Here is a 27,617-nt window from a genome sequence, read left to right on the forward strand (position 1 = left end):
ACATATTTCTATACAGAAGAACTGAAGAGTGTTAAGGCAGAAAGTATTAAGGAGAGAATTGTTGTGTTTTGTTGACTGCTACAAGTAGGCATATTGTTAGCCGAGTTTCAGCTCAAGCTGTTAGCTACAGATTGCTGGCTTCGATCCCGGGCGCCAGTAATGCCTGCTCAATTTTCTCCTTATATTTGCCTCTTGCCACTTGCCACTTGCTCCTGCACCTGGCTCCCTTGATTCTTTTCCATACCTTTGCCAGTCGTGCCTTGTGGTTAACATGTGTTAACTTTGGAATAGTGAAGTGTGGTACAGTGGAGGAGTTGGCTATTCGTCCCTTGATTCTCCTAGATGGAAGGTCCCTGTCAGACTCCCCAGCACTTGGGAGGAGGCAAACTGGGAGTCCAAGGGAGGTTGGGGGTTTACAGACGAGTAGTTTCCCCCAGTCGAACCTGTTGCCAGTCCCAGGTATTGACAGACAGCCACTGGAAAGGCACCATACTGGATGTGTAGTGAGCAAGGAACTATCTGGCCCTATCGGATCTCCTAAACTCAGTCCTGGTCAGACTTTCCTTAACCTGGGAGGAGACATACTGTCAGTCCATGGAAGTCCATGGGGGTTTACCCCCAGATAGTTACCTCTCAGTTGAGCCTGCCTCCGCAGGTCTCCATGGACAACCATTAAAAAGGCGTCCATAAGGATGTCCATTCTTTGTTGTATGTTGATCGGATCCCGGTGTGAGGTTGGATCCTAGTGTGAACAAGAGGTGCTGGTGGCATTTTCAGGATCCTAGCATTCAGTGGATCCAAGCGGCCAGCGGGATCTCTGCCCAGTGAAATCTGAGCCCCCAATGGGATCCAATGAATCCGAACTATCAGTGTGATATGGGCATCCATAGGGATCCAGGTATACAGTGGGATCCTGTGGATTCAAGTCTCCCAAAGGATCCATGCATCCAATGGGATCCGAGGAATTGCAGTGTTTGGTAGGATCTGAAGGATCCAAGTGTATTGTGGGATCTGAGCCATGCGTTCAGTGGGATCAGAGGAATCCAAGTGTCCAGTGGAATCCGAGAGATCCAAGCACCCAGTGAGATCTGAGATCCCAGTACCTAGTGCCCAGTGTTTATAATATTCAGTTAAAAGTGCTTCCACATTGGTTCAGTGCCTGAATTTTAAGACCAAGCTGTTGTCTTATCTTGTGTGCCAGTTCTCATCAGACACAAACCAAGTCTGCCTCAGGACAGACTTCTGTGTCAGAGCGCTTTAGTTGCTGAAGAAAGCTTCCTCTTTAGGCTTTTTCCTAGTCTTCCTAGCATCTGTCAGGGTTGGAATTTGGCTTTAGTTCAAATGGAGCCCTCTTGTCGAAGGTTTAGGAGACCTTAGTTATCTCTCTTTGACGTTAGATGAAGATCAAGAGGGATACGATCGAGGTAGTTCTTTCTCCCATTCTCCCAGAACATAGATAGGAGCTTGAATATGCAGGGTCTTTTGTCCAGATCCCCATCCGAACTCCAGGCAGTTTTGTAGTTCTATCTTTTGGGACAGGGCTCCCCACTGGGAGTCTGTGTTTTGGCCTCTCCATATTTGTGGGGATCAACTGTATCTAGCCATTATATGGTCCATAGTAAAATCCGCGAATACGTGAGTCTGCGAGTGCTGAGAACACAAATACGTAGGGGGGTTCCAGCGTATGGTCCATAGAGAAGTCTGCAAATATCATGAAAGCAAATATGGGAGTCCACTGTATATTTATAGGGATTTATAGGTATGTATACGTATAGGTATCACCAGTTAAACCGGACAATCGGCTAAGATTAAGTTTCATATATGTATACTTATCAAGTAATTACAGAATCAGAGCCCTCCCCTCTTGTGGACATAACAGCAAAAACAGAATGAGCCAGCCAGCTATTGTTGTTACCAAGTAGACCCATGAAGTGAGCAGGGCTTGTCACCTACACTCTGTGACAGAAGCACTAACACAATGTTTTGAAATTAGGGTTTGTCAAGCAAGGCTAAAGTATAGCTAAAGTAATTACTTGATAAGTAGATATAAACTTAAATTTTTCTTGTCAGTCTGAGCATCACCACTTGAGTTCTGTGAGACAATCTTCCCACCTAAGGAATAAGTTTTCTTTATAAAAGATGAGAGTTTGTACTCTTTTGAGAGCAGAGAGAAAATTTTTAGGTATTTATTTGTACTTGATATATAAGCCATAAATCTTTCCATAAATCTTTCAATACAATCCAACCTCAACCAGCTGAGCATAATGAAAAGCAAAGGAATAGTGACAGATGAGTGGGTGGTAGTGGTAACCCATCACTCACCTACCTACTGCCAATTAACTGCCTTGTTAAGAACCTGCAATGAATGGTTCTGGCATTTGCTGTGAATACTATTATATAAAACACAAGTTTAGTGTATCAAGGAAAATGTAGAATTATCTGAAAAAGTAGTTATATTTATTATGGTTAGGTCTCAAGGTACTAAATCAAATCTGAGAAAATTATGTATCTTTTGATGAGGTAAGATCAAAATACTATTACTATGCAACTTACCATGATATCTTATTCCTCTGTAAGTCTACTAGATATAATATAGCAGCAGAAATTGTCTAGAATATGTTACAAATATCACATCTGATTATAAGAAAATGTTAGGATTATCTTTTTATTTTCAAATTTCTCTATCCGTGAATCCCCTTCATGCAACTGGAGCATTTGGGCAATAATTTGTTTATAAATAGTACATTGTTTATTAGTTAAGAGTGCATGTATATCACATATTGTCATCAAGCATCAGAAATATTTTACTGCCGAAAATTTATAAATTGTATACCATTTTGCTTTTCAGTTGCGGAAACTGAATATTAGCTATAATAATATTCGGGCATTACCTGGAGCTTTGATTGAATGCCCTAAATTACAAGTGTTAGTGGCTCATGGAAATGATCTCATTCACCCTCCCCAAGCAATTTGTGATGCTAGTACAGAAAGTGCTTTTATATTTCTGAAAGAAAGGCATAAAGCATCTAGTGAAGGAAGGTAAGGCTTTTGAAAGTAGTGAACCATGTAAAAAATTGCTGAAATAATTTATTGGATACTACTGGCATTTTTTATGTTTAAATATACATGATTGTATCAGCATACTGTGTGTGTTAGCTAGAACACAATCATTAATTACACCACATACATATGTGCAAGCCTTCATATTTTATGAAACCATAAATATATGTGTAAGTTTATGTAATAGGCACTCCAAATTGGGTTTTGATATGTCCCCCAAATTATTGTTAGGTTTAAGGTAACAATGTTGCTATAATAAACTGAGTAAGCTACTATTGTTACAAGGCTTTGACTTTATCTTCAGAAGCAAGTCCTTTATTAGCTGCCTACAAAAGGGATTTTGACGTAGGAAAAATCTATTTCTGGGTGATTGGCTCGTGTCGCCCTATGAAAGGATCCTTAATATCATTCTTTCTAGGTAAAATTAATCTAAAATTACCAGAGAAAAACAAAATTAAGAAAATGTCAGTAAAACTGACTCGCTCACTCTTTAAAAGAAGTGTCGGTATGAGAATAGGGGCGAGTGGGAACACTACCACGAGACATTCACCAATTAGACCTTCCAATCAAAATCCCCACTAGAGAGAGCTGATACCAACGGGCGATGCGGCCGCTACTACTACTACTAGGGGACGCTACAGACAGTAGCGCCCCTAGTGGTCATCCTTAATCTATGAACATCTTGTCCTGCAGGGGGGGTTCAATTAATACAGGGTGGGTTTCATAGGGCGACACGAGCCAATCACCCAGAAATAGATTTTTCCTACGTCAAAATCCCTTTTCTGGGCTCAGCTCGTGTCGGCCTATGAAAGAGTACCAGAGAAACAGACAAGATGGGAAAAAAGGACAAATGAAAATCAGTTGTAAAAAGGAGGGATATAATATAAGTAAATCAGTTATTACAGCATATAAACTAAGTACTTAAGGCTAACTTATTTTAAACAATGACATAAAAGGGATTTTGACGTAAGGAAAAATCTATTTTCTGGGCGATTGGCTCGTGTCGCCAGCGAAAATATCCTTTAATCTATTATTTCTAGGGTAAATGTACTAACACATACCAGAAAGAATAAAATAAATAAAGAAAAAGGTCAGTACAACTGACTCGCTCACCCTCCCAGAGAGTGTCGGTATGAACACTATGGCGAGTGGAGACCACTACCACGAGCCAAATGCCAATAGATTCTCCCACTACAAAATCCCCCAAGAGGGGAGCCGACCCACAGAGTGGGCAGCACCTACTACTACTACTCCATCCCATGCTGCGACTGCTGTGCCTCTGGTGGCCATCCTGAAGTTAGCAGACAATCTTGGCGATGGGATGGGAAGGGCGGGATTTCGCTGGCGACACGAGCCAATCGCCCAGAAATAGATTTTTCCTTACGTCAAAACAATCCCTTTTTCTGGGGGCTCGAGCTCGTGTCGCTGCGCGAAATCGTACCAGAGAAATAGCACAAGATTGTAAAGAAATTTAACAAAATACAAAGGGTCTCAAATAAAGATAAAATAAAAATAAATCAATATAATTGCTAATAAAGATACATATACACAGTGATACAAATAGAAATATTACTTAATTATACTTAATGCTAATAATATTTCTTAACTTAAGGTAATATACCTATATACAGGAGAAATATCATATATGTACAACAATGGTATCTGTGTAAAGCTTATGTATCAAAACAATCTAAAGCAATTAACATAAAAGTTGAATAAAACAAACTCAACAATAATAAAATATAAAAGAATGTATATGACTTAATATACAAAACCCGTAACCATTATAATAAGATGTATCTCCTAGCATAAAAATAAGGAGATGACATCCACGAGATCAGTAATCATCACAAATGTGAGTGTCCCTAGCAAAAAAAAAATAAGGGACACCCACTATAACATCATCAAAGCAGCTAAGACACAAGGTGATCGTAAATGAACAAGGCAGGTATAGACGAACTGTTGGGTGAGGCAGGTAGAAAGGAGGACTGAATCTTCTACTAAGGATTAGTCAGAGTCAGGGAAACTATGTTACCCGCTGCAACTGCTGAAAATTTCAGGGCTTCCAAAGACTTTCAAGTAATGACGTTTGAACACTGTCGGTGATTTCCATCCAGTAATACTTTTTCAACTCATCGAAGTTCATATGTTGGAAATAGTTAATTGAGGTGTCTACTGCCCTGACATCATGTGCTTTTGGAAAAGAGTCAGGATTGGCTTGTTTAATGAAGTACAGGATTTGTTGTCTGATGCCTTTAATAGATAAAGTACCACCTTGTTCTCTCTAAAGAGAGGACCCGATGAGGATAGGAGGTCCTATCAAGAAGGCTCGTAAAGTTTAAACTGGGCAAAGAGATATATCTTGTGGAAGGGGTAGTACCTTCCATGGTTCCCACCTCATCAAAGGATCTTCATTCTTAGCTAAAAAGCTACGTTCCCGGTGAAAGTAGTAACTTCCCCTGTGGGAAGGAACTGAATATGATCCGGATCTCTGGATAAAGCCGACAGTTCTGAAATTCTAGCTCCTGAGGCCAAGCTTAATAAAAATAAGGTTTTTCTTAAAAGCATTATAAATGAGCATGTGTCATTATTGGTTTCTGAAGCCAGTTTAGAACATCGTTTAAGAACCAAGATACTGACGTAGGCCTTACAGAAGGTCTAAGTCTAGCACAGGCCTTGGGAATAGACGAGAAGTAGGAATTCTGTACAAGTCTATGTTGAACCCAAATTGAAAAATCTTTTCAAGGCTGACTTGTTTGTCGTAATTGTGCTAGCTGCTAAGCCTTTTTCAAATAAGGATCTGAAAAAGGATATAGCTGAATTGATTGTCATGATCTTATATCTGATTCTTTTTCAGGAAGGTTGCTAACTTTTTGACAGCAGCATCGTACTGTCTCAAAGTTGAATCTCTCTTATCTGATTCCAAGAAGAGAATATTCTGAGGGTCAATATTCGCATCCCTTTTCGCTGCAAACTTCATGAATCCATAAAGTTAGGGTTTTGAGAATCCCTGAGGAAGCGAACACAGTCTTCGTTTGTACTGACTGGGAGAGCTTGGGATTGGGGATCCGAAGAGGGCGGAGACCCAGTTCCAGGATGAGAGGGTACAATTGCTCTTCGGCCAGTCTGGGGCTACTAGAGCCACTTGACCCTTGAATGTCCTGAGTTTGTTTAACACTTTCATGAGAAGATTCACCGGAGGAAAGACATAAATCTTCTCCCAGTTGTTCCAATCTAGAGCCAGGGCGGTCCGTGGCATAGGCCAGAGGGTCCAGGTTGGGGGCCACATAACACGGGAGTTTTGTGGTTCGCTTGAGATGCGAAGAGATCTACCTGTAGACCTGGAACTCTCTGAAGAATCCATTGGAACGAACTGTTGTCCAGTGACCATTCCCCGACTCTAGAGGTACTGATCGGGATAGAGCATCTGCTATGACGTTTCTCACTCCAGCTATATGAGTGGAGGAGAGATGCCAACTGAACTTGTCCGCCAGGGAGAATATGGCTACCATGACATGATTTAGATGACGTGACTTGCGGAGCCTCCTCTGTTTATACAATGTACTACCACTGCGCTGTCCAGGACTAGTTTTATGTGGGTAGTACTTTGGCGGTCGTAACCTTTTTAGAGTCAAGAAACAGTGCCATTGCCTCCAGTACGTTTATATGAACTGACGGAACTGAGGTGACCACGTTCCCTAAAACCTTTTTGAACTGGGAATATCCTCCCCAAACCCGCTTTAATGAAGCGTCTGTGTGGATAGTGATCCCTGGAGGGGAGGAAACTGAAGGGGCACTGACACCGATAGGTTCTTGACTTTCGCCCACGGCCGAAGTCGATTCTTTAGAATCAGAGGGACTGAGGACAATTTGTCCCTGGACCTGATATTTGCTCGTGAGCGCCAGATTCTGGTTAGGTCTTTCAGTTTGGCTTTCATTAGGATGTTCGTCACTGATGCAAACTGGAGAGAACCCAGGATCCTTTCCTGAGATCTTCTTGAAGAAGCCAGTTTGTGACTCAGAAATTGCTTGACTGACTTCGCTATTTCCTTCCTCTTGGACGATGGAATCGACAGAGTATGGAGGATAGATTCCATTGAATGCCTAGCCACTGAAAGTTTGACTCTGGAGTGAGTCTTGATTTGGTCCTGTTTATCTTGAAGCCTAGATATTCCAGGAACTGAATCACTTTCAGTGTTGCTTTGTTGCATTCCTCGACTGTTGAAGCCCAGATCAACCAATCGTCGAGATACGCTACTACCATAACCCCTTGCGATCTGAGTTGTTGAACAACTACTTCCGCCAGCTTCGTAAACACTCTGGGTGCTACGTTGAGCCCGAAAGGAACTACCTTGAAGGAGAATGTCTGGTCTCCTATCTTGAAGCCTAGATAAGGACGGAAGTGTCTTGCAATAGGGATATGATAGTAAGCGTCTGTAAGATCGATAGAGGTGGTGACGGCCCCACGGGGAAGTAAGGTCCGCACCTGCGAGATCGTGAGCATCTTGAACTTGTCGCAGCGAATGGCTAAGTTTAAGCGGGACAAGTCTAAGATACTCTTCTTTTTTGTGAGCCTTTTTTGCTTTGGCACGCTGAACAAGCGACCTTGAAATTTTAATCTTTTGACTCTCGCTATAGCTCCTTTCTGAAGGAGATCCTCCGCATACTCCGTCAGTTCTTTGGAAGGAAGTTGACGGAAAAGGCCTGGATGGAGGTGGGTTTGTTAACCAGCTCAACCCAGGCCTTTTGACACAATGCTCTGAGCCCACTTGCTGAAGTTCCACCGGTGGCGAAAGTGAAACAGCCTCCCTCCTACCTGAAGTTCTTCATTATGGTTCTGGTAACCTCCTCGGCCTCCTCTGAAGTGTTTTCCCCTATTAAAGGCCCTCCCCGATCCTCTCCCACGAAAGGAACGCTCACCTCTGCCTCCCTTACCCGAGCGGTCATACTTCTGTGAAGATTGACTCTCGAACGGCTTGATTGTAAGCTGGAGAGATGGCGTAAGAGGTGGAGGGCTGAGGCTGAGGGAGATCACGTAAATTGGCTGTGATTGAGCCTTTGAAGTGGAAGGCTGGGCTGTTTGCACTAAGGGAACCGCCGGAACTTGTTGAGAAAAAGCGTGGCTGCTTTTTTCTGGTAGGGCTGGAAACGCCTGGGTTTCCCTTTGCCCTTTACCTCTCTGGCAAGATCTTGCCTCCCTTTAGCCGTAGGCCCCAAGGTCTTAAGGCTCTGGTTCAAACCTAACGTCGCCTCTGACTGGACTTCCTTCACCATTGCTTCTGGGAAGAGATCTGCTCCCCAGATGCTCGACGAGAGTTAACCTATTCGGCTCGTGCCGAATGGTTGCTTCTTGTAGGACATGCTTCCTACAATTCGTCCTAGCAGTGGCAAACTCAAACATATCTGACTGTACCGTTTGAGTCAGGGATTTGGTCATAAGTTTGAAAAGCGGCTCTGAACCATAGGCTATGGTGGCCACCTCGGTCATAGCCATAGAATTAATCGATCTGGCTAATCGCGATTTAGCGTCAAATTCAGCCTGAATAAGGCTATCTGGAAGCTGGGTAGCTTTTCACCAAACTGCTCCATAGCACAGTCCGGTTTGAGTTTGCCAGCTGAGAAGGTGTTCGGTAAGTCTTCCCATAATTCTCGGCTGAAGGAAGTAACGGAGATGTAGGATCTGCTTCCTTCAGTTGAGGCATGGGGTCCCCCTTCTGGGCCGCTGGAATTGGGTAGACGTCGCGATCTTTGTCAGGAAAAGGGAGCGGGGTACTCTCATCCATCGTGAAGATCGTAAAGGGACTCTTGAAAGGTTGGATTTTCGTATTAGAACAATCCATGTCCCTCTAAAAACACCTGAGCCAATCTCTCTGAGCCTGGTCACGTGAATAGAGGACTGTCTCCTTTGGTACCCTATCATCTCGAATCATGGCTGAGGCGGTGAGCCTTGCGTAGCCGATGAACGGGGGGGGAGGGGGCTGAAGGTCTTCCGGGTAGAACTCGAAGTCCTCTATCCTTCGAGTTCCAAATTCCGGTATAGAAATGAGTCCGTCTTGGAAGGGGGCGTATGACGCTACTCTCCACGGGTTGTTCATCGAGAACGGAGGTAGAGAGTCATACGGGGGAAGCTGGGCTCCACCTGCATTGAAAGGTGGAGGAGAGGCTAGAGTGAGCTTGGCTCAGTCCGGCTATAATGGAGTCTTGAGAAGTAATCCTATCCGACAACCGAGAGATCATTTGTTCCATGCTACTCTTTAAAGACCCAACCAGGTCGCCCACCTGTTGCAACAGGCCAGCATTGGAGTCCAAAGCCGGAGCTGCTGCGGATGGTGGAGGGGTGGCTCTGAATTGGAACCAAGGTAGCGGAACTGACGACTCTGCCGGAGTGTGAGATCTCTCTCTGGAGGATTTACTCCTCGAGGACTTAGAGCCGGACCCAGAACATTTAGATCTGTCTGCTCCGGGATTCCTAGCCGGAGACTTACGAGAGGAGGATGACGCCGAAGCCGTCTTCTTAGACGACGACGACGTCTTTGTCAAGGATTTCACTGCTTGACCCTTGACCTTGGGTCTAACCCGAAGCGTCAGGAGGAGTATACAATTCATCACCCTAAAGCCTTGGAAGGATGGAGAGGTTGCAGGAGTAGAAGAAACAGTTACGCCCAAGGGGTATCCCTTGGGTGTCCACCTACTACCTCGACCAACAGGTCGTCTACACCTACCATAGGTTCTACATTAATATCCAACGTCGCGACTTCCGAGGAGATGTCCTGGCCTTGGTCAGTCATGAGCAGCCAGCTGTTGCTGGATGAAGGCGATAGTCGGGGCCGCCTCTACTGGGTCGACGTATCCTGTCGCCTTGCCTCCGGGGAAGATTAGTACCGCCAACCTTTTCTCCAGGATGTAGGGCATACCCTTGGCGGCGTTCTTCCCGAAACCGCCGACCCAGGCCCGCAGGGTTGCCAGTGCGGTATCCCTCACTGCCGGCGCCTGGAAGAGAGGGTATCGATTAGATTTAAGAATAACTTAAAACTAAAGGTAACTTAAAGCATAACTTAACTTATAGGGGCTATAAGGCCCCTTGAATTTTCCTTAAGTTAGAGTGATTAATGCAAACTTAAGCACTAAAACAGATGCGGACCAGCTACCGGAGATGGAATACTTACCCCGTCTAACAGCTGGCTCACCAGATCGTAACCTAGTGGTACACGTCTCATGGTACCAGACCTGGATGTCCCCGTGCGGAGTCGCGCATGGAGCATGGGACCGGCAAACTTTCTTCGTGTCCAAACAACGGGTCCTGAAGTGTGGCGGCGCATCCCGGATGCTCACAGTTGGTGGTCTGTAAGTGGAAAGACACATGAGTATCTTAAAGAATATCACTTACAGGCTAAAGGACAGAAGAACTCCGTTGCATGCCGGAGCTCGGAAAAAAATTCGGGCATAGCCCCTCCCTTACTAGCCTGAATAGGCTATAAACCCCGGAGGTATCCGGTAAAAAAGAAGGGAGGGGGATGGTTTAAGGTACTTAAAATAAACTGAACATCTTAAACCTAAAAGCTCGAACGTACCGGACTAAGTCCAGTGCGAAGCGGAGTGATAACTCAGTGAAACGGAGAGGTTAGAAGGGACCGACTGTATGCTCCGGTCCACCCCGTGGGGTAGACTTAGTACCTTTCCGCTAGATGCCAGGCCTCCGGTGTAAAGGAGCCCTAGTAAGGTGGGAAAGAGCGGGGGCATACAGACTCGGGCTAGTAACGGAGCGACGAAGTAGTAATGGGAGAGGGGGAAAGGCCAGTCCCCCCCCACCACCCTTACCATCCGACCGGACCGAGAGCCGGAGAGGTCGAGTTCCAGTCTGGGTCTGTCCCGTCCCTCTACCCCCTCCGCCTGGGGGGAGAGAGGGAGGCAGGCTCGGTATGCGGAGCGAGCATGGGCAGGCCTAGCCACCCCCCCCGACTCTATGGAAGAGCGGGAGGGGGGAAAGGTGACTGGACAGGCGTCTGGCTGCCTCGTGATCAACATAGTGACCACGGGGCGATAAGAACAACAACTAAGCCTAAAACAAAAACCAACTGATCAGCGAGATGCTATCGGGAAGCAACCGAGCTGACAAGCGGTAACATAAAGGCCCAATAGGCCGTAACCTAGGCTAAGCGAGCCAGACGCCTGACTAACCTAACAATATCACATAGATAATAAAATGAATAATAAAATGAAAGAAAGAAAACAAAATAGTAGGAGAAAAAATCCAGGAGTGTACGACTAACCCGAAGGCAAGTCTACCACTCAAAGCTAGTCGAGGCCGATACTAAGAGCCGTGGCTAGGGTTCTGGATAGAAGAGCCTACATAAGGTAAAAGACATGCATGCATGACAAAACCGTGTAGACCTTACCCTAAACAAAGCGGATAATAAAAATAGAGCGTACAAAGACAGGGGATGCTCTGGGTATGGGCGACCCAGAACGGACCATCACGAGGCAGAACCATGCTGCCATGCTTCCGACCTAGAGATCGTATTTATACCTAAAAAACGGCAAAAAAAAATACGTGCTCAGGGCCCGGCCAAAAAAACCAAATAGCAATAAAACACTGAGTACTTAACTTAGCTGCTGCGATGGCTGCACGCTCCATTGTAATAAAATCCAAAAGAAAGGGCACAAAAACACAGAGAAGAAAACGGCACATGTGTATCGTGTGCGCTAACTGAAAAGGATGGCCACCAGAGGCGCAGCAGTCGGCAGCATGGGATGGTAGTAGTAGTAGTAGGTGCTGCCACTCTGTGGTGTCGGCTCCCCTCTTGGGGGATTTTGTCAGTGGGAGAATTCTATTGGCATTTGGCTCGTGGTAGTGGTCTCACTCGCCATAGTGTTCATACCGACACTCTCTGGGAGGGTGAGCGAGTCAGTTGTACTGACTTTTTCTTTATTTATTTATTCTTCTCTTGGTATGTGTTAGTACATTTACCCTAGAAATAACTAGATTAAAGGTATATTTCGCGCAGCGAACACGATCTGGAGCCCAGAAAAGAAAGTTAGTAATGTAAAGTACTTAAAATTATAGTAAACATAGTAAAATACAATAATGCAGTGTAAATTTAACAAAACAGATTCACTTAGATAACGTATTTACAAAATATAAACACATTGTGTCCTACCCTAGCATAAAAATAAGGGTAGGTACACTGAAGTACATTATCAGTACATAGTGTGGATGTCCCTAGCAAAAAAATAAGGGACAATCCACTAATATGATCTCAGCGGCTAAGGCTAGAATATCCGAGTAGCATGGCGATAGGGTGAGGAGGTGTTGGACGAGGTAGGTAGAGAGGAGACCTGGATCTATACTACGCTACTATACAGTATCAGGGGAAACAATGTTTCCCGCTGCTACTGCAGAAAATTTAAAGATTCCAAGGACTTTAGATAGTGAACCGTTTAAAGACGGTCGGAGATTTACCATCCAGTATACTTTTTAAGATCCTCAAAGTTCATATGTTGAAAGTAATTAATTGAGGTGGCTACTCCCCTGATGTCATGTGCTTTTGGAAATGAATCAGGATTGGCTTGTTTAATGAAGTAAAGGATTTGTTGCCTAATACCTTTTACTGATAAAGTACCACCTTTTTCTCTCATGAAGAGAGAACCTGAGGATCTTGAGGATGTACGAGATAGAAAGCTCTAAAGTTGATATGGGCAGGGAGAGAAGGGTCTTGCGGAAGTGGGATGACTTTTCCAAGGAGCCCACCTTGCAAGAGGATCCTCATTTTTAGCCAAAAACTGCGATCCGGAGCAAGCAGAACTTCTCCTGAGGGGAGGAATTCCACATGACCCGCATCTCTGGATAGAGCCGACAGTTCTGAAATTCTAGCTCCTGAAGCTAGGCTTAATAAGAATAATGTCTTTCTAAGAAGCATTATGAATGTACAAGACGAGTTGTCAGTATCTGATGCTAGTTTGAGGACATCATTTAAGAACCATGAGACTGTAGTAGGCCTTTGAGAAGGTCTAAGTCTAGCACAGGCTTTAGGGATAGACGTAAAATAAGATTCAGTCAGATCTATCTGGAAACCTAACTGAAAGATCTTCTTCAAAGCGATTTATGAGTAGTAATAGTTGCTAGCGCTAAACCTTTTTTCAAACAAGGGATCTGAAAAAGGATATAGCTAAATTAACTGTCATGGTTGTAGTGTTTGATTCTTTCAGGAAGGATGCTAATTTTTTAACAGCTGAGTCATATTGTCTAATAGTTGACTCTCTCTTATCTGATCTAGGAAGAGGATGTTTTTGTGGATCAATGTTAGCATCTTTATTAGCCGCAAACTTCATGAAGTCCATAAAGTTAGCGTCTGAAGAATTCCTGAGGAAGCGAACACAGTCCTCATTTGTACTGATTGTGACAGCTTGGGATTGGGAATCCGTTGAGGTCGGAGACCCAATTCCAGAAGCAGAGGATACCAGTTGCTCTTGGCCAGTCTGGAGCAATCAGGGCTACTAGTCCTTGAAAGTCCTCAGCTTGCTCAAGACTTTCAAGAGAAGATTCACTGGAGGAAAAACATAAATTTTTCTCCACTGATTCCAATCTAACGACAGGGTGTCCGTGGCATAAGCCAGAGGGTCCAGGTTGGGGGCCACATAGCAAGGGAGCTTGTGGTTCGCTTGTGAGGCGAAGAGATCCACTTGGAGACCCTGGGACTCCGGCATATCCACTGGAATGACCCGTCGTCTAGGGACCATTCTGATTCCAGAGGGACCGACCGGGACAAGGCGTCTGCTATCACATTTCTTACCCCCGCCAGGTGAGTGGCGGACAGATGCCATTTGTGTTTGTTTGCTAGTGCAAAGATGGCTATCATGACATGGTTCACATGTTTGGGATTTTGGACCCTCCTCTGTTGATGCATGAACTTACCACTGCACTGTCCAAAACTAGTCTTAGATGAGACTTGTTTTCCGGGGGAAGAAGTCTCTTCAGGGTAAGAAATACTGCCATTGCTTCCAGAACGTTTATGTGGAGCTGGCGGAATTGAACTGACCAAGTCCCCGGAAACTTGTTTGAATTGAGAATATCCCCCACCCGGACAGGGAGGCATCCGTGTGAATGGTTAACACTGGAAGGGGATATTGAAGGGGTACTCGCTGGCCAGGTTCTTTACTTTTGTCCATGGACGGAGTTGATTGCGAAGGATCTGTGGAATTACTGACAACTTGTCTCGAGATTTGGCGTTGCTCTCGATCGCAAACTCGATTTATATCTTTCAGCCTTGCTTTCAGGAGGATATCTGTCACTGAAGCAAACTGAAGGGAACCTAGGATTCTTTCCTGGCTTCTCCTTGATGTTTGCTTGTATTTGAGAAATTGTCTGACAGACTTGGCTATCTCTTTCCGTTTGGCCACTGGAATTGACAGATGTGGGAAGACAAATCCCATTGGATTCCTAGCCACTGAAAACGAGACTCCGGAGTAAGTCTGGATTTCGTTTTGTTTATCTAGAACCCCAGATGTTCCAGAAATTGAACTGCCTTTTTCGTGGCTTTGAGACATTCCTCGACTGTTGGTGCCCAGATCAACCAATCGTCGAGGTATGCTGCTATCATTATTCCCTGAGTTCTCAATTGTTGTACCACTACTTCTGCTATTTTCGTGAATACCCTGGGGGCTACATTCAGACCGAAGGTCATCACTTTGAATGAGAATGTCTGATTTCCTAGCCTGAATCCTAGGAATGGGGGGAAGTGTCTGGCTATAGGGATATGATAGTATGCGTCTGTAAGATCGATGGAGCATGTGACGGCTCCACGAGGAAGTAAGGTCCTTACCTGCGAGAGGGTAAGCATTTTGAACTTGTCGCAACGAATGAAAGAGTTTAGCCTTGACAAGTCTAAGATTACCTTCTTTTTGTTGAGTTTTTTCTTTGGCACGCTGAATAAGCGACCTTGAAATTTTAGATGCTTGACTCTCGCAATAGCTCCTTTCTGAAGGAGTTCCTCCGCATAATCTGTCAATTCCTTTGATGGTACTTGATGGAATGATTTGATTGGAGGGGGATCTTTGATCCAACTCCAACCCAATCCCTTGGACACTATGCTCTGTGCCCAATTGCTGAACCCCCACCTGTGACGGAAGAGGAACAGCCTCCTCCTACCTGGGGCGATACCTCATTATGTTGATGGGCGGGTTTGGACCTCCATCCACGATCCCTCCTCCTGAACTGCCTACTCCTTGCCGCCCTTATTCCTGTGCCACGCTGGCGAAAGTGGCCTCGTCGCTCTGTTTACCTCTCGATTGCCTATTAAAGGGAGGGTAAGCCTGACCTTCATACATAGGGTTGAAGGCCGGCGAGAGTGTGTAGGAGGTCGAGGGTTGTGACTGAGGAGACAGCAGGAGGATGGGCTTGGGTCTGCTTCGAGGTTGAAGGTTGTCCCTGTTGGGTAACCGGGACGGCCTGAACGAATTGCTGCTGTTGCTGGTGCTTTTGGTAAGGCTGGAAACCTTTTACCAGACTTCTTTAGTTTCTTACCAGCAGCGGGGGCGGATTCTTGTTTCCTCTTAGAGGAGATACCCCATCTAGCTCTAAGGCTCTGGTTGAGCCTAGCAGCCTCGTGGTGTACCTCATTTACAGCGGACTCTGGGAAGATCCGCCCCCCACATGCTGGAAGCCAGGAGTCTATTAGGTTCGTGCCTAATAGTGCATTCCTGCAGAACGTGCTTTCGGCAATTCCTCCTAGCTTGGAAGAAGTTGAAAGCATCCGTCTGAACCGTTGAAGCTGGGACTTGGCCAGAATCTTAAATAAAGGTTCTGTGCCATACGAAAGAGCAGCCATCTCTGTGATAATCAGAGAATTGAGGGACCTGCCAAACCTAGTTCGAGCGTCGAACTCTGCCTGAATCAGGGAATCAGGCAGCCTTGGGAGCTTTTCGCCGAACTGGTCCATAGCACAGTCCGGTTTGAGCTTACCAAGCGTGAAAGTGGCAGGCAAGTTCTCCCACAATTCTCCGAAAGCTGGGAAGAGCGGAGAAGTAGACTCTGCTTCCCTCAGCTGTGGCATGGGCTCATCCTTGAGGACTGCCTGAAGAGTCGCTTCCACTATTTTTGTAGCGAACGGAAGAGAAGCCTCCTCCTCCGTCGCAAAAATAGTAAAAGGACTCTTGAAAGCCTGGAGCTTAGTGTTGGTACACTCCCAGTCCTCAAGGCAGTGAACCCATTCGCGTTGAGCGTGATCTCTACTATAGAGAACGTTCTCCCTGGAGATCTTGTCCTCCCTAGTGAGTGCCGCTACGGTCAGCCTAGCATATCCAATGAAAGGCTGCGTCAATCCCGGAGGATAAAACTCGAAGTCCTCAATCCTTCGAGTTCCACACTCCGGGACAGAGATCATACCGTCCTTGAATGGAGCGTAAGCGGCCACTCTCCATGGGTTCTCCATGGAGAAGGCTGGTAGCGACTCATAAGGTGGTAGCTGGAGAATACCAGCACTTGCTACTGGGGAGACTGGATGAGGAGCCTGGAGCAAGCCCAGCTACTCGGTCCTCGTTCTCTCTAAACTCTTTTGTTAGAGAGATCTTGGATGGACTGGCCCGACTGAGTCAAAGTGCTCGACAGTTGTGCGAACATCTGTTCGAACTTGGTTCCGAGGGCGGAGACCTGTGAGCCAACCATCTCTCCTACCTGTTGCATCACCACTGCTGAGAAAGCAGTGGGATCAAAGGTGCTAGGTCCCGCTACTCCAACGGCATTGCCGGAGTGGATGCGGTGGAGGCCGGAGAAGGCATTGGCTCAGCGGGAGCGCGAGCCTTCTCCTTAGAAGCCTTGCTTCTAGAGCTCTTTGAATAGGAAGAGCTCGGCTTAGCCTTCAACCGCGTCAGAGCATAGGAAGTCGAAGACTTCTTAGCTGAAGAAGACGACGACGACTTTTTAGAAGTCGTCTTAACAAGGGTCTTCGGTTCTCTCTGTCCCTTCACCTTTGGGGGTACAGAGAGAGCGGGAGAGCGGGTAGGGATCTCAGATCCCAAAAAGCCTTGGAAAGAAGCAGTAGAAGAAGGGACAGGAGAAGATCCAGGAGCACCCAAGGAAAGACCTTGGGCACCCGACACACCTACCTCAACCAACAAATCCTCAGCACCTACCGCCATAGGCTCAATATTAAGGTCCAAGGTTGCGACGTCCGGGACCTTCGTCTCCCTGCGTGGCCACGGCCCCCACCCGAAAGACTGCTGCATCTCTTGCTGGATGGAGGCTATGAGAGGGGCTGCAGATATGGGGTCAACATACCCTGTTGACTTGCCACCGGGGAAGATCTGAACGGCCAGCTTCTTGTCCAAGATGTAAGGCTGGCCCTTGGCGGCGTTCTTCCCGAAGCCGCCCACCCAAGCTTTCAGGGTTGCTAGGGCGACTTCCCTCACACCGGCAGCCTGAAAGAGAAGGCGAAATGAAGCTTCTAATGGCGGGGCGTGGGTTAACAAGCTTATGACTAAGTGTTGTTAGTAATACGATAAAAAAGTCTGTAATCGACTTACCCCCTCCACCAGCTGATGACAGGTCGTAACAGATGGCGCAGGCTTCCGGGTGCCAGACGATCATGTCGTTGTAAGGCGTGGCACACGGGGCGTGAGACCTGCACTCATCGTGGGCGCAGGGGTCGTATAAAGTCGCATTGCACCCAAGGACCTGACAGTTGGTAGCCTGTAAGTGGAAAGATACATAAGTATCAGGAGAACACTTACAGCCTAACAATTGCTCCGCTGATGCCGGAGCGAGAAAGTTAGATTAAACCAGAGCCCCGCCATAATACGTGTGGTGGCAAGATGGTTGGAGTTTGTCCAAGGCTACGCGGAGACAAGCGATAGAATCCAACCAGGTGTGGTGGTGAAAATTGAAACCACGACGGAAAACGGCGGAGATGGAATACATACAATTATAAATCTAGGAATTCATCGTAAAATTAGGGTATATCCTTAAAAATAACGAAATAAATATCAAACCTTTCCCCCCCGTCTACTAGAAGAGTGCCCGGGTAAGAAGCAAGCTCCCTTCCGGTAGCGGGGGAAAAAAGAAAAAAAAGGGAAGGATATATAGGCAAGCAATAGACCACTAGTAGTGACCACCCCGCCCGCTGGCGGAGCCAGCAAGCTATAACCAAAGGTGCCCCGGCTGCGGCGGAAGGCTCCGTTCGTTATAGTGGGGGGAAAAAGGTGGGCTGAGCAACTGGGGGGGGAGGGTTCTCGGCGTAACACAGCGGGAGAGAGAGAGTGGTGGCCTACTCCTCCCCGTCCCAACAACTACCCGCTCGGTGACCCGGTACCCGAAACAAGTGGTCGCCCTATACCCCAGCTGGGAAGAACCCCTGGCCTCCTCAGAGAAGGAGGGAGGAAGGCAACTGAGGTTGTCATGGCAACCAAGGGGTCCCCCAGACCCCTCCCTATACCTGGTAGGGAGGGAAGGGGAAGGGTAAGGTGCGATGGAACACGTGACCGCAAGTTGGCCTAAGCCGCGATAGCAACACAACCGTGGAAGGGCCACGTGAACCAGGCTGTACCAATACATGGGAACATGCACCTAGGCTAGCCTAACACCCTAAATAGAACTAAAATTACATCGTAAAGCTGGAAAAGGACACTTTAGTAGAGAAAAAGAAGCCCAGGAGGAGGCAAAACTGTTCCGAGGAACAGGAAGCCTACTCGGAGCCAGCGATAGCCGATGAAGAGCAAGAGCCGGGATGCTGGGCCAGAAACACAGAATAGCCCTAAATACCAAACTAAGAGAATTGGTAAATGGGCTAACCTAGCTAAAAAGGCGATGTAAAAAACGATGAACGTGATATAGTAAGCCCATAAGTATAAGAAGTCCCAGTATGGAAGACCGGGAATTCTTAATGAGGCAGCATGGCGCCGCCACGAGTCGACCGGGAAACCGTATATGACCTATTAGAAGGAAAATACTGGTTCCTGGAAGACTAAAATACGGTAAAACACTACTTATGAGGCACTTAACTTAGCCGTTGCGATGGCAGCACGTTCCATAATGGAGAAGGAGGTAAATCCAGATAATAGTACACAAGCAAGAAAATGCGTACGACGCTTAGCGCTAATTATTAAGGATGACCGCTAGGGGCGCTACTGTCCGTGGCGTCCCCTAGTAGTAGTAGTAGCGGGCCGGCATCGGGCCCGTTGGTATCAGCTCTCTCTAGGGGATTTTGATTGGAAGGTCTAATTGGTGAATGTCTCGTGGTAGTGTTCCCACTCGCCCCTATTCTCATACCGACACTTCTTTTAAAGAGTGAGCGAGTCAGTTTTACTGACATTTTCTTAATTTTGTTTTTCTCTGGTAATTTTAGATTAATTTTACCTTGAAAGAATGATATTAAGGATCCTTTCATAGGCCGACACGAGCTGAGCCCAGAAAAGATGGATAGCATACTTATCTTTTAGCTGTCATAAAGCTTATTTTTCTTTGTCTTGGCATGGATGTACATTGCTTGTGTTGTGTGTAGAGAGTACATTTCAATGAAATGTTGTTCATCAGTCAACTTTTGAGGAGCTATAGTTGTGATTTTGTAATTACAATAGTAATTTTTTTTTCTCCAGTGTAAGAACAAAATTTCTCCTTTTGTCTGAAATTTAATTACGTATTTTGGAAATTTCCAGCTTCACTGAAATTTTATCATTTTGTTATATGAGAGTAGATATGGTAGCTCGAATTTAATTTTGAAGTTGAAACATAGAAGATGCATTTGAATCATGTACCACCCCATAATAGGTGAACAGCAGATTTGCTTTTTTAAATAATTTTAGAAATCTTACAAGTCGTAATAGCAGACTATGTTTGGTGTAAAATAACAGAGAATTTCTGTGACAGAATTTCTGTCTTGTCAACAATATCATTACAGTTAGGGAGATTATTTTATAGTAATATAAGGCTTAGCAGATTCTTTTATAACACCCGACAAGTCCATTACCCCCATATCTCATAGCATGGCAGACCCACTGTTACTGCAGTTTAGTTCAATATACAGTAGTCCCATACCAAATTAAAGCTGCTGATCCAGCACTTTTCCTTTAACTGCCTTAAGATGAAATTGCAGTAATCTCTATATTATCCTGATTAATAGACCCAAGCCCCTGTTGGTTAAGGGTGAAATCTGGATAAGGCCAGGTAAAAAAAACTCTACCGGTGTAAAATGCATAATCTGTATCTGTACTCCCCTTACCTTGTCAATAGTACCATGCAAGCATAAACATTCAGTATACTTACAAACAACAACCATCATATTTTAAACTGAAAATTTTATACAGAAAAAATTAGCTTGTTTTATTTATTTGTAATAAAATATATACCGTACCGTGTTAAATACACTAAAAAAAAATGGCCCCTTTTCTTCTCACATATGCCATATGCAATACAATAGGTTACATTACTGGATAATGAGTCGCTTTGTTTTTCCTATTTTACTTAAACATGAATACCCTAATATTAAACTGGAATATAAAATAGCTTTTTCTCTCTCTTATGTGTGTGCAGTGCTGAAACTGCATACATTGGCCAGACTTTTAAAAGTATTTAAGGAGATATAGAAGACACATCTCCCTACCCCTTCTCTAATGCCAATTTATCATCTAGAGGGTCCTGGTCATTGGGAAGTGGCAAATAGACATGATTCTTCACTGAGTGAACTTGGCATGTCAACATCCAAAGCTATACCATGACTCTTATCATTAGAAAACCCATTTTGAAACTTGAATCAAAACACCCAGCCTTCAAACACCTTAACTTCTTCAACCCCCATGCAGCCCTGTGAACTCTTTAGCTGTAGCCTTTAACTCAGTACTGCCAATAGGCTTGACAGACTGCCATTTGCCGGTAAAACCAGATCAAGGTCGACTGTTCAGTGTCCTCATGTCAGCCTTTTGTCATTACCTTGCAGGCCTGACTCCTGGAGTTCTTCCCAAAGTCCACTGTGTACGTCTTCAGCTTGTCTTGGGAAGTCTTGCTATCATGCAAGGTTAGCTGTGCAATGGCATACTCATTTAGATGCCTTTGACTAATGTGCCTCAATTCTTTTGATGTTTAGTGTTTGTTGAATGTTCAACACCTTACTCGCCATTTTGTTCATGAAACTTACCTGGCAGATATATATATAGCTGTATTCTCCGAAGTCCGACAGAATTTCAAAACTCGCGGCACACGCAGTGGGCGGCCAGGTGGTAGTACCCATTCCCGCCGCTGGGAGGCGGATATCAGGAACCATTCCCATTTTCTATTCATATTTTTTCTGTCGCCGGTCGGTAAACACCTGTTTACAGACCTCCGCCCAGGATTTTTGGATTTGACTCGTTCTAAGTATCTGGATTGACTTTTGGTTTTTGACTCTGGATTGTTGGATTGGCATACGCGATAGTGGACTATTTTTTTATTTTGGATTGGCTTTTCTGTGAACGTGATGTCGGGATCAAGTTCAGTGAGCTTCAGAGTGTGTGTGAGGAGTGATTGCAAGGTGAGGCTACCGAAATCATCGGTAGACCCCCACACAGTATGTATGGGGTGTAGGGGGCATGTTTGTTTGTTGGATGATCGATGCATTGAATGCAAAAGTTTGACTGATGATGGATGGAAGGTGTATGAGTCCTATCGGCGTAAGTTGGAGCGCGATAGGATCAGGAGGTCTTCCTCCAAGAGCGGTTCTACGAAAGGTAAGGGAAGTAACATTTCTCCTATTTTAACACCAGTAGAATTTGCTTCACCTAATCCTGTGTTGTTGCCTGAGGGCCCTGGTTCTGTGTCTGGAGAAGGTAATGCCCTTTCTCTGATTCTAGAGTTGTTACGCACTCTAGAGTCCAAAGTGTTGGCCCTAGAAAACGGCTCAAGTAAAGTGTGTGATCGTGCCCCTAGTGAGTGGAGGGGGCGTCAGATCGGCCCCATAATGCCTCTAGGCCTAGACCTCTATCGGACTCCCAGGACTCAGGGAGTGGGTATGTCGAAAGCCGCAAGAGGGTTACGGGGGCTCCCCACCGATCTGGCGTCCCTTCGGCAGGACCTGTTGTTAGTTCCCAGGCTGCCAAGGAGCGTGCTCAGGCTCGCATCCTTAAGGACTGTTTTTCGTCCTCCGAGGCGCCCTCCCCGCGCAAGGGGTGGAGCGCTCGGAGAGGACTCGCGTCCGTTTGAAATTGAAAAGGACTTTTCCGAGGGAGGACGCTTTACGTCCCCTCTCTCCGTTATCGTTGCGGTCTTCTCCTGCGTCGTATGACGCGTTTCCTCCACAGAAGAGAGGTAGGACGTCGTCCGAGGACGACGCTGAGAAGCGCTTCTCTCGCGCCTCGGAGAGGCAGGTTGCTGTACCTGTGAGAAGGAAGGAGGCGTCCCCTCGCCCCTCGTCTTCTCGCAGGCTCAGCCCTTCACCTCCTCTTGTTTCTTCACCAACGAAGAATATTCTTGTGTCTCTTCAAGACCAATTGTCGGCTTTAATGGCTCAGAAGACTCGCCCAGCAGCAGTTGAGCCTAAACGTAGGAAGGACGCCAGACTGCCTGTCAAGAGGACGAGGCCGTCCCCTTCTCCGTCTCCTCGTTCGTCTCTGTCTCCGCTTGCTTCTCCTTCGGAGCTTCCTCGTTCTCGTTCTACGGGTAGGAAGTCTCGTGGACAGGACGCTTTTCTTCCCTCTCGACGTCCTGATCAGCCCGCGCGTCAGGACGCCTTTGAGGACGCTCGGCAGGACGCCTTGGAGGATGCTTTTGAGGACGCTCGGCAGGACGCTTTTGAAGACGCTCGTCGGGAGGTTTTGCTAGACGCTTTGCCTGTTGAGAAGGCTTTCGAGAGCGCCCAGAAGGACGCTTTGAAAGCGAAAGCTGGACGCTTGAGCGGAAAGCGTAAGGACGCTCCTCTAGAGCGAGTAAGAGTAGCCTCTCTTGACGCTCAGCGCGGTCAAGACGCTCTTCGTTCTTCGAGCTCTAAGGATCGACAGAAGGTCGGTCGCTTTGAAGAAGCTGATATCAGTCATCCTCGAAAGCCTTTGTTGAAGGCTAGACCCGTTGGGCGCAACGCCCTCTCCAGAGGTGCAATCTCCTTTGCCTCTTAGGGAGGAAGGAGAGCTTAGTAGTCCGGCGGACTCAGTTGAGGAGGAACAGCCTCAGTTTCGTCTGTCCGATTACAAGGTGCTGGTTCGACTATTACGCTCTTCTTTTGGAGAGAAGTTCCAGCCTGCAGCTCCCAAGTCTCCACCCTCTCAGTTTTCGTCATCTAAGTCGTGCAAGGTTCCGAGTTTGTGGAAATGAAAACTTCTTTGTCCACTAAGAGAGCGTTCAAGAAGTTGCAGGATTGGATGGAACGTCGGAAGGATCAGGGCAAGTCGACTTTCGCCCTTCCTCCTTCAAGACTCAGTGGGAAAGGCGGCATCTGGTATGAGACCAAAGGAGAAGTAGGAGTTAAGATCCCGTCGTCTTCCCAAGGGGACTTTGCTAGTCTGGTAGATGCACAGAAGAGGTCTCTTTTATCGACCGCTAAGATTTCGTGGACGCCAACGGAGATTGACCATCACATGAAAGGTCTGTTAAGGACTCTTGAAGTCTTTAACTTTCTAGACTGGTGCTTGGGAGTCCTGGATCTTCAATCTAGGAGTCCTGACTCGTTGAGTCTGGGGGAGCTGTCCAATGTGTTATCCTGCATGGACAAGGCCGTCAGGGATGGTTCGGAAGAGTTAGTGTCTCATTTCGGCACTGCTTTTCTCAAGAAGAGAGCGCTTTTCTGCAACTTTACAGCTAGGTCTGTTTCTACATCGCAGAAAGCGGAGCTTCTCTTTGACTCCTCTTTCGAGCCATCTCTTCCCCCAGGCTATGGTAAAGGACCTGGCAGTGAGCCTACAGGAGAAGGCTACCCAGGACCTCTTGGCCCAGTCTTCAAGACGTCCCGCAGTCCCTACCACGTCGTCTTTTGGACGACCACCTAGGAAGGTTAAACCCTTTGTGGCGCTCCTCCCTCGAGAGCTGCTCCTCGAGGGAGAGGGCTTGCAAGAGGAAGAGGTTCCTTCAAACCTAAATCCTCTAAGTGAGAATATAGTCCTTCAGATGCCGGTCGGAGCCAGGCTAAAGTTCTTTGCGGGGGCGTGGAGAGAGAGAGATACAGATGCGTGGTCCCTCAAGATAGTGGAACAGGGGTACAAGATCCCCTTTTTGGACCCTCCTCCTTTATCCACAACTCCCAGAGATCTTTCCCCGTCATACCAAGGGGAGAAACGTCAGGTTCTTTTAGATCTTTTAGATCAAATGATCAAGAAAAGAGCGGTGGAACAGGTCTTAGACCTTGGGTCACCAGGATATTACAACAGACTTTTCCTGGTACCAAAGCAGTCGTCGGCGGGGTGGCGTTCAGTCTTGGACGTAAGCAGCCTGAATCTTTTCATAGAAAAGAAAAAATTCAAGATGGAAACGCCTCAGTCGGTTCTAGGAGCCTTAAGACCGGGCGACTGGATGGTGTCCTTGGACCTACAGGACGCATACTTTCACGTGCCTATCCACCCTCTTTCAAGAAAGTTTCTGAGGTTTATGTTAAGGGAACAAAGTTTGGCAATTCCGAGCCCTTTGTTTCGGTTTAAGCACGGCTCCGATGGTATTTACATGCTCATGAAGAACGTAGCGAGATGGTTACATTCTGCAAGAATAAGAGTGTCCCTGTATCTCGACGATTGGCTTATCAGAGCATCGTCAGAAGAGAGGTGTCTGAAGGACCTTCACTTCACGTTAGCCTTGGCGAGGTCCCTAGGACTTCTGGTCAAAACCTCGAAAAGTCGCATCTGACCCCAACACAGTCCATCGTGTATCTGGGGATTCAGATGGATTCAGTGGCTTTTTCGAGCGTTTCCGTCCCAGGAACGACAGCTGCAAGGCTTAGAGAGAGTTTCAGCCTTCCTGGGGAAGGAAGCTTGCTCGGCGAGGGAGTGGATGAGTCTGCTGGGGACCATTTCCTCGCTGGAAAAGTTTGTTTCCCTGGGAAGACTACACCTCAGCCTCTCCAGTTTTTCTTGGCAGAAGAATGGAGAGTCAAAGAGGATCTGGATGCGACCTTTATGATCACCAAATCGGTGAAGAACCATCTAAGATGGTGGTTAGATCCTCGGAAGTTTCGAGAGGGGTTGTCCCTAAAGCTTCTGAGCCCCGACCTAGTGTTGTTTTCCGACGCCATCGGTGTCGGGATGGGGAGCAACACTAGGAGGGGAAAGAAGTGTCAGGCACCTGGAGGGGGGAACAGGTGTCCTGGCACATCAATGTGAAGGAACTAGCGGCGGTTTTCCTGGCGCTACAGTTCTTCCAGCAAAAGGTTGCAGAGAAAGTTGTCCAAGAACAACTCGGACAACACCACGGCCCTTGCGTACCTAAAGAATCAGGGAGGTACACACTCCCGTCCTCTATTTTACTTAGCGAGGGAGATTCTGCTGTGGGCAGATGCGAGGCGAATCAGGATCCTGACGAGATTTATCGCAGAGTCCAGAACGTCAGAGCAGACCTTCTCAGCCGACAGGATCAGATCCTGCCGACGGAATGGACGTTGCACCAGGACGTCTGTCAAGAGCTATGGAGACTGTGGGGACGTCCTTTAGTCGACCTATTTGCGACGTTGAGGACGAAGAGGTTGCCTCTTTATTGCTCCCCTGTGTTGGATCCATCCGGGAGCAGTCGCTATAGACGCTCTGCTCTGGGACTGACGAACCTGACCTGTAATCCTTCCCGCCATTCAAGATCATGGGGGAAGTAGTAAGGAAGTTTCGCGGCATCGGAGGGGACGAGGTTGACCCTGATCGCCCCGATGTGGCCCGCGAAGGAATGGTTCACGGAGGTAATGTCCTTCATCATAGACTTTCCGAGGACGTGCCCTGGAGGAGAAAGATCTACTCAGACAGCCCCACTTCGCAAAGATATCATAAGAAACCTTCTCCGCTCTGGGTCTGACTGCGTTCAGACTATCGAAAAGTTGGCCAGAGCGAGAGGTTTTTCTAAAGCAGCTGCGAAAGCGATCGCCAAACGCAAGGAGGACTTCCTCGAGAGCTGTTTACCAGTCGAAGTGGGCTTCCTTCAGGGCATGGTGTAGAAAGGAGGGAATTTCCTCTTCCACTACCTCTGTGAGCCAGATAGCCGATTTCCTGCTATTTTTAAGAAATGTGCAGAAGCTGGCAGTCCCAACCATCAAGGGATATAAGAGTATGTTGTCAGCAGTCTTCCGACACAGAGGCCTAGACCTTACTGACAACAGAGATCTTCACGATCTCCTGAGATCATTTGAGACTACCAAGATACCTCAGGCGAGGCCTCCTTCTTGGAACTTAGATTTAGTCCTTAGACTGTTGATGTCGAGTCCTTTCGAGCCTCTCCATGAAGCGTCTCTTAGGAACTTGACGAAGAAGGCTCTTTTCCTAACTGCTCTGGTGACGGCGAAGAGAGTTAGCGAAATTCAAGCCATTTGTAAGCGAGTGAGCTTCAAAGGTGACAATGCAGTCTGCTCTTTGAGTCCCACTTTCTTAGCAAAAAATGAAAACCCGTCTAACCCTTGGCCAAGGAGCTTTGAAATTAAGGGTATGACAAGCCTTGTGGGCCAAGAACCTGAGAGAGCCCTGTGCCCTGTCAGGGCTCTAAAGTTTTATGTCCACAAGACAAAGGAGGTACGGGGTCCCTCAGATAATCTGTGGTGTTCGGTTAAACGGCCCGATATACCATTATCCAAGAATGCTTTGGCGTTCTTTCTGAGGGACGTGATTAAAGAGGCTCATTCGTCTTACCAGAAGACCGATTTGAGCCTCTTGCGAGTGAAAGCTCACGAGGTCAGAGCTGTCGCAACCTCGCTTGCCTTCCAAAGGAACATGTCGATCAAGGACATCCTTGACGCCACCTTTTGGAGGAGCAATTCAGTATTCGCCTCACACTACTTGAGAGATGTGAGAACGATATACGAGGACTGTAGTTCTCTTGGGCCATACGTTTCTGCAGACACAGTCTTGGGGGCTGAAGGTAGCTCTCTCCCTATCCCTTAGTTAGGTTTAGGTTAGTTTTTATTTGTTGTGTTTTTTGGTTGTGGTGAGTCTTTGGTGAAGACCTCCCATCTCTTAGCTTAGTGTTCAGGGGGTCTTGGATAGTTGGTCAGGTGGTGGTCAGTTGCTTCGTTGCCCTCATATGTATGGCTCTATGCTCTTGTCACGTTGAGGTCACGTCCCCGTTGACAGAGCATCCAGAGCGCACCAGCACTACAGGTCTCCACTGGCTGGGCAACTCTGATTAAGCACAAGCAGGCTTAAGTGACAGTAATCACAGAGTCTACTTTGCTAACAGGTGAGGAACCAAGGTGTACATCATCTACTTAATTTAAGTTTCCTACAAATCCTATTCTGTCTCTTCCCACCATCCGAAGGTGGGATTCAGCTCTATATATATCTGTCAGGTAAGTTTCATGAACAAAATGTTATTGTTATAATACAATTAAGTTTGTTCATACTTACCTGGCAGATATATATAATTAAGTGCCCACCCACCTCCCCTCAGGAGACAGTGGCACTGATAAAATATGAATAGAAAATGGGAATGGTTC

General features: G+C 46.6%; 1 protein-coding gene across 3 annotated transcripts in view; it reads left to right on the top strand.

Moving 5' to 3' along the window:
• Nucleotides 1–27,617, top strand: part of LOC135218382 (uncharacterized) — a 230,388-nt gene that overhangs the window by 123,935 nt on the left and 78,836 nt on the right. For all 3 annotated transcript variants that reach the window (XM_064254668.1, XM_064254670.1, XM_064254669.1), the window contains exon 5: nucleotides 2,849–3,039. In XM_064254668.1, the coding sequence (XP_064110738.1) occupies nucleotides 2,849–3,039 (191 nt within the window). The remainder of the gene's footprint in view (nucleotides 1–2,848; nucleotides 3,040–27,617) is intronic.

The sequence above is a fragment of the Macrobrachium nipponense genome, chromosome 9 (genome assembly GCF_015104395.2).
Source record: "Macrobrachium nipponense isolate FS-2020 chromosome 9, ASM1510439v2, whole genome shotgun sequence".
NCBI lineage: Eukaryota > Metazoa > Arthropoda > Malacostraca > Decapoda > Palaemonidae > Macrobrachium > Macrobrachium nipponense.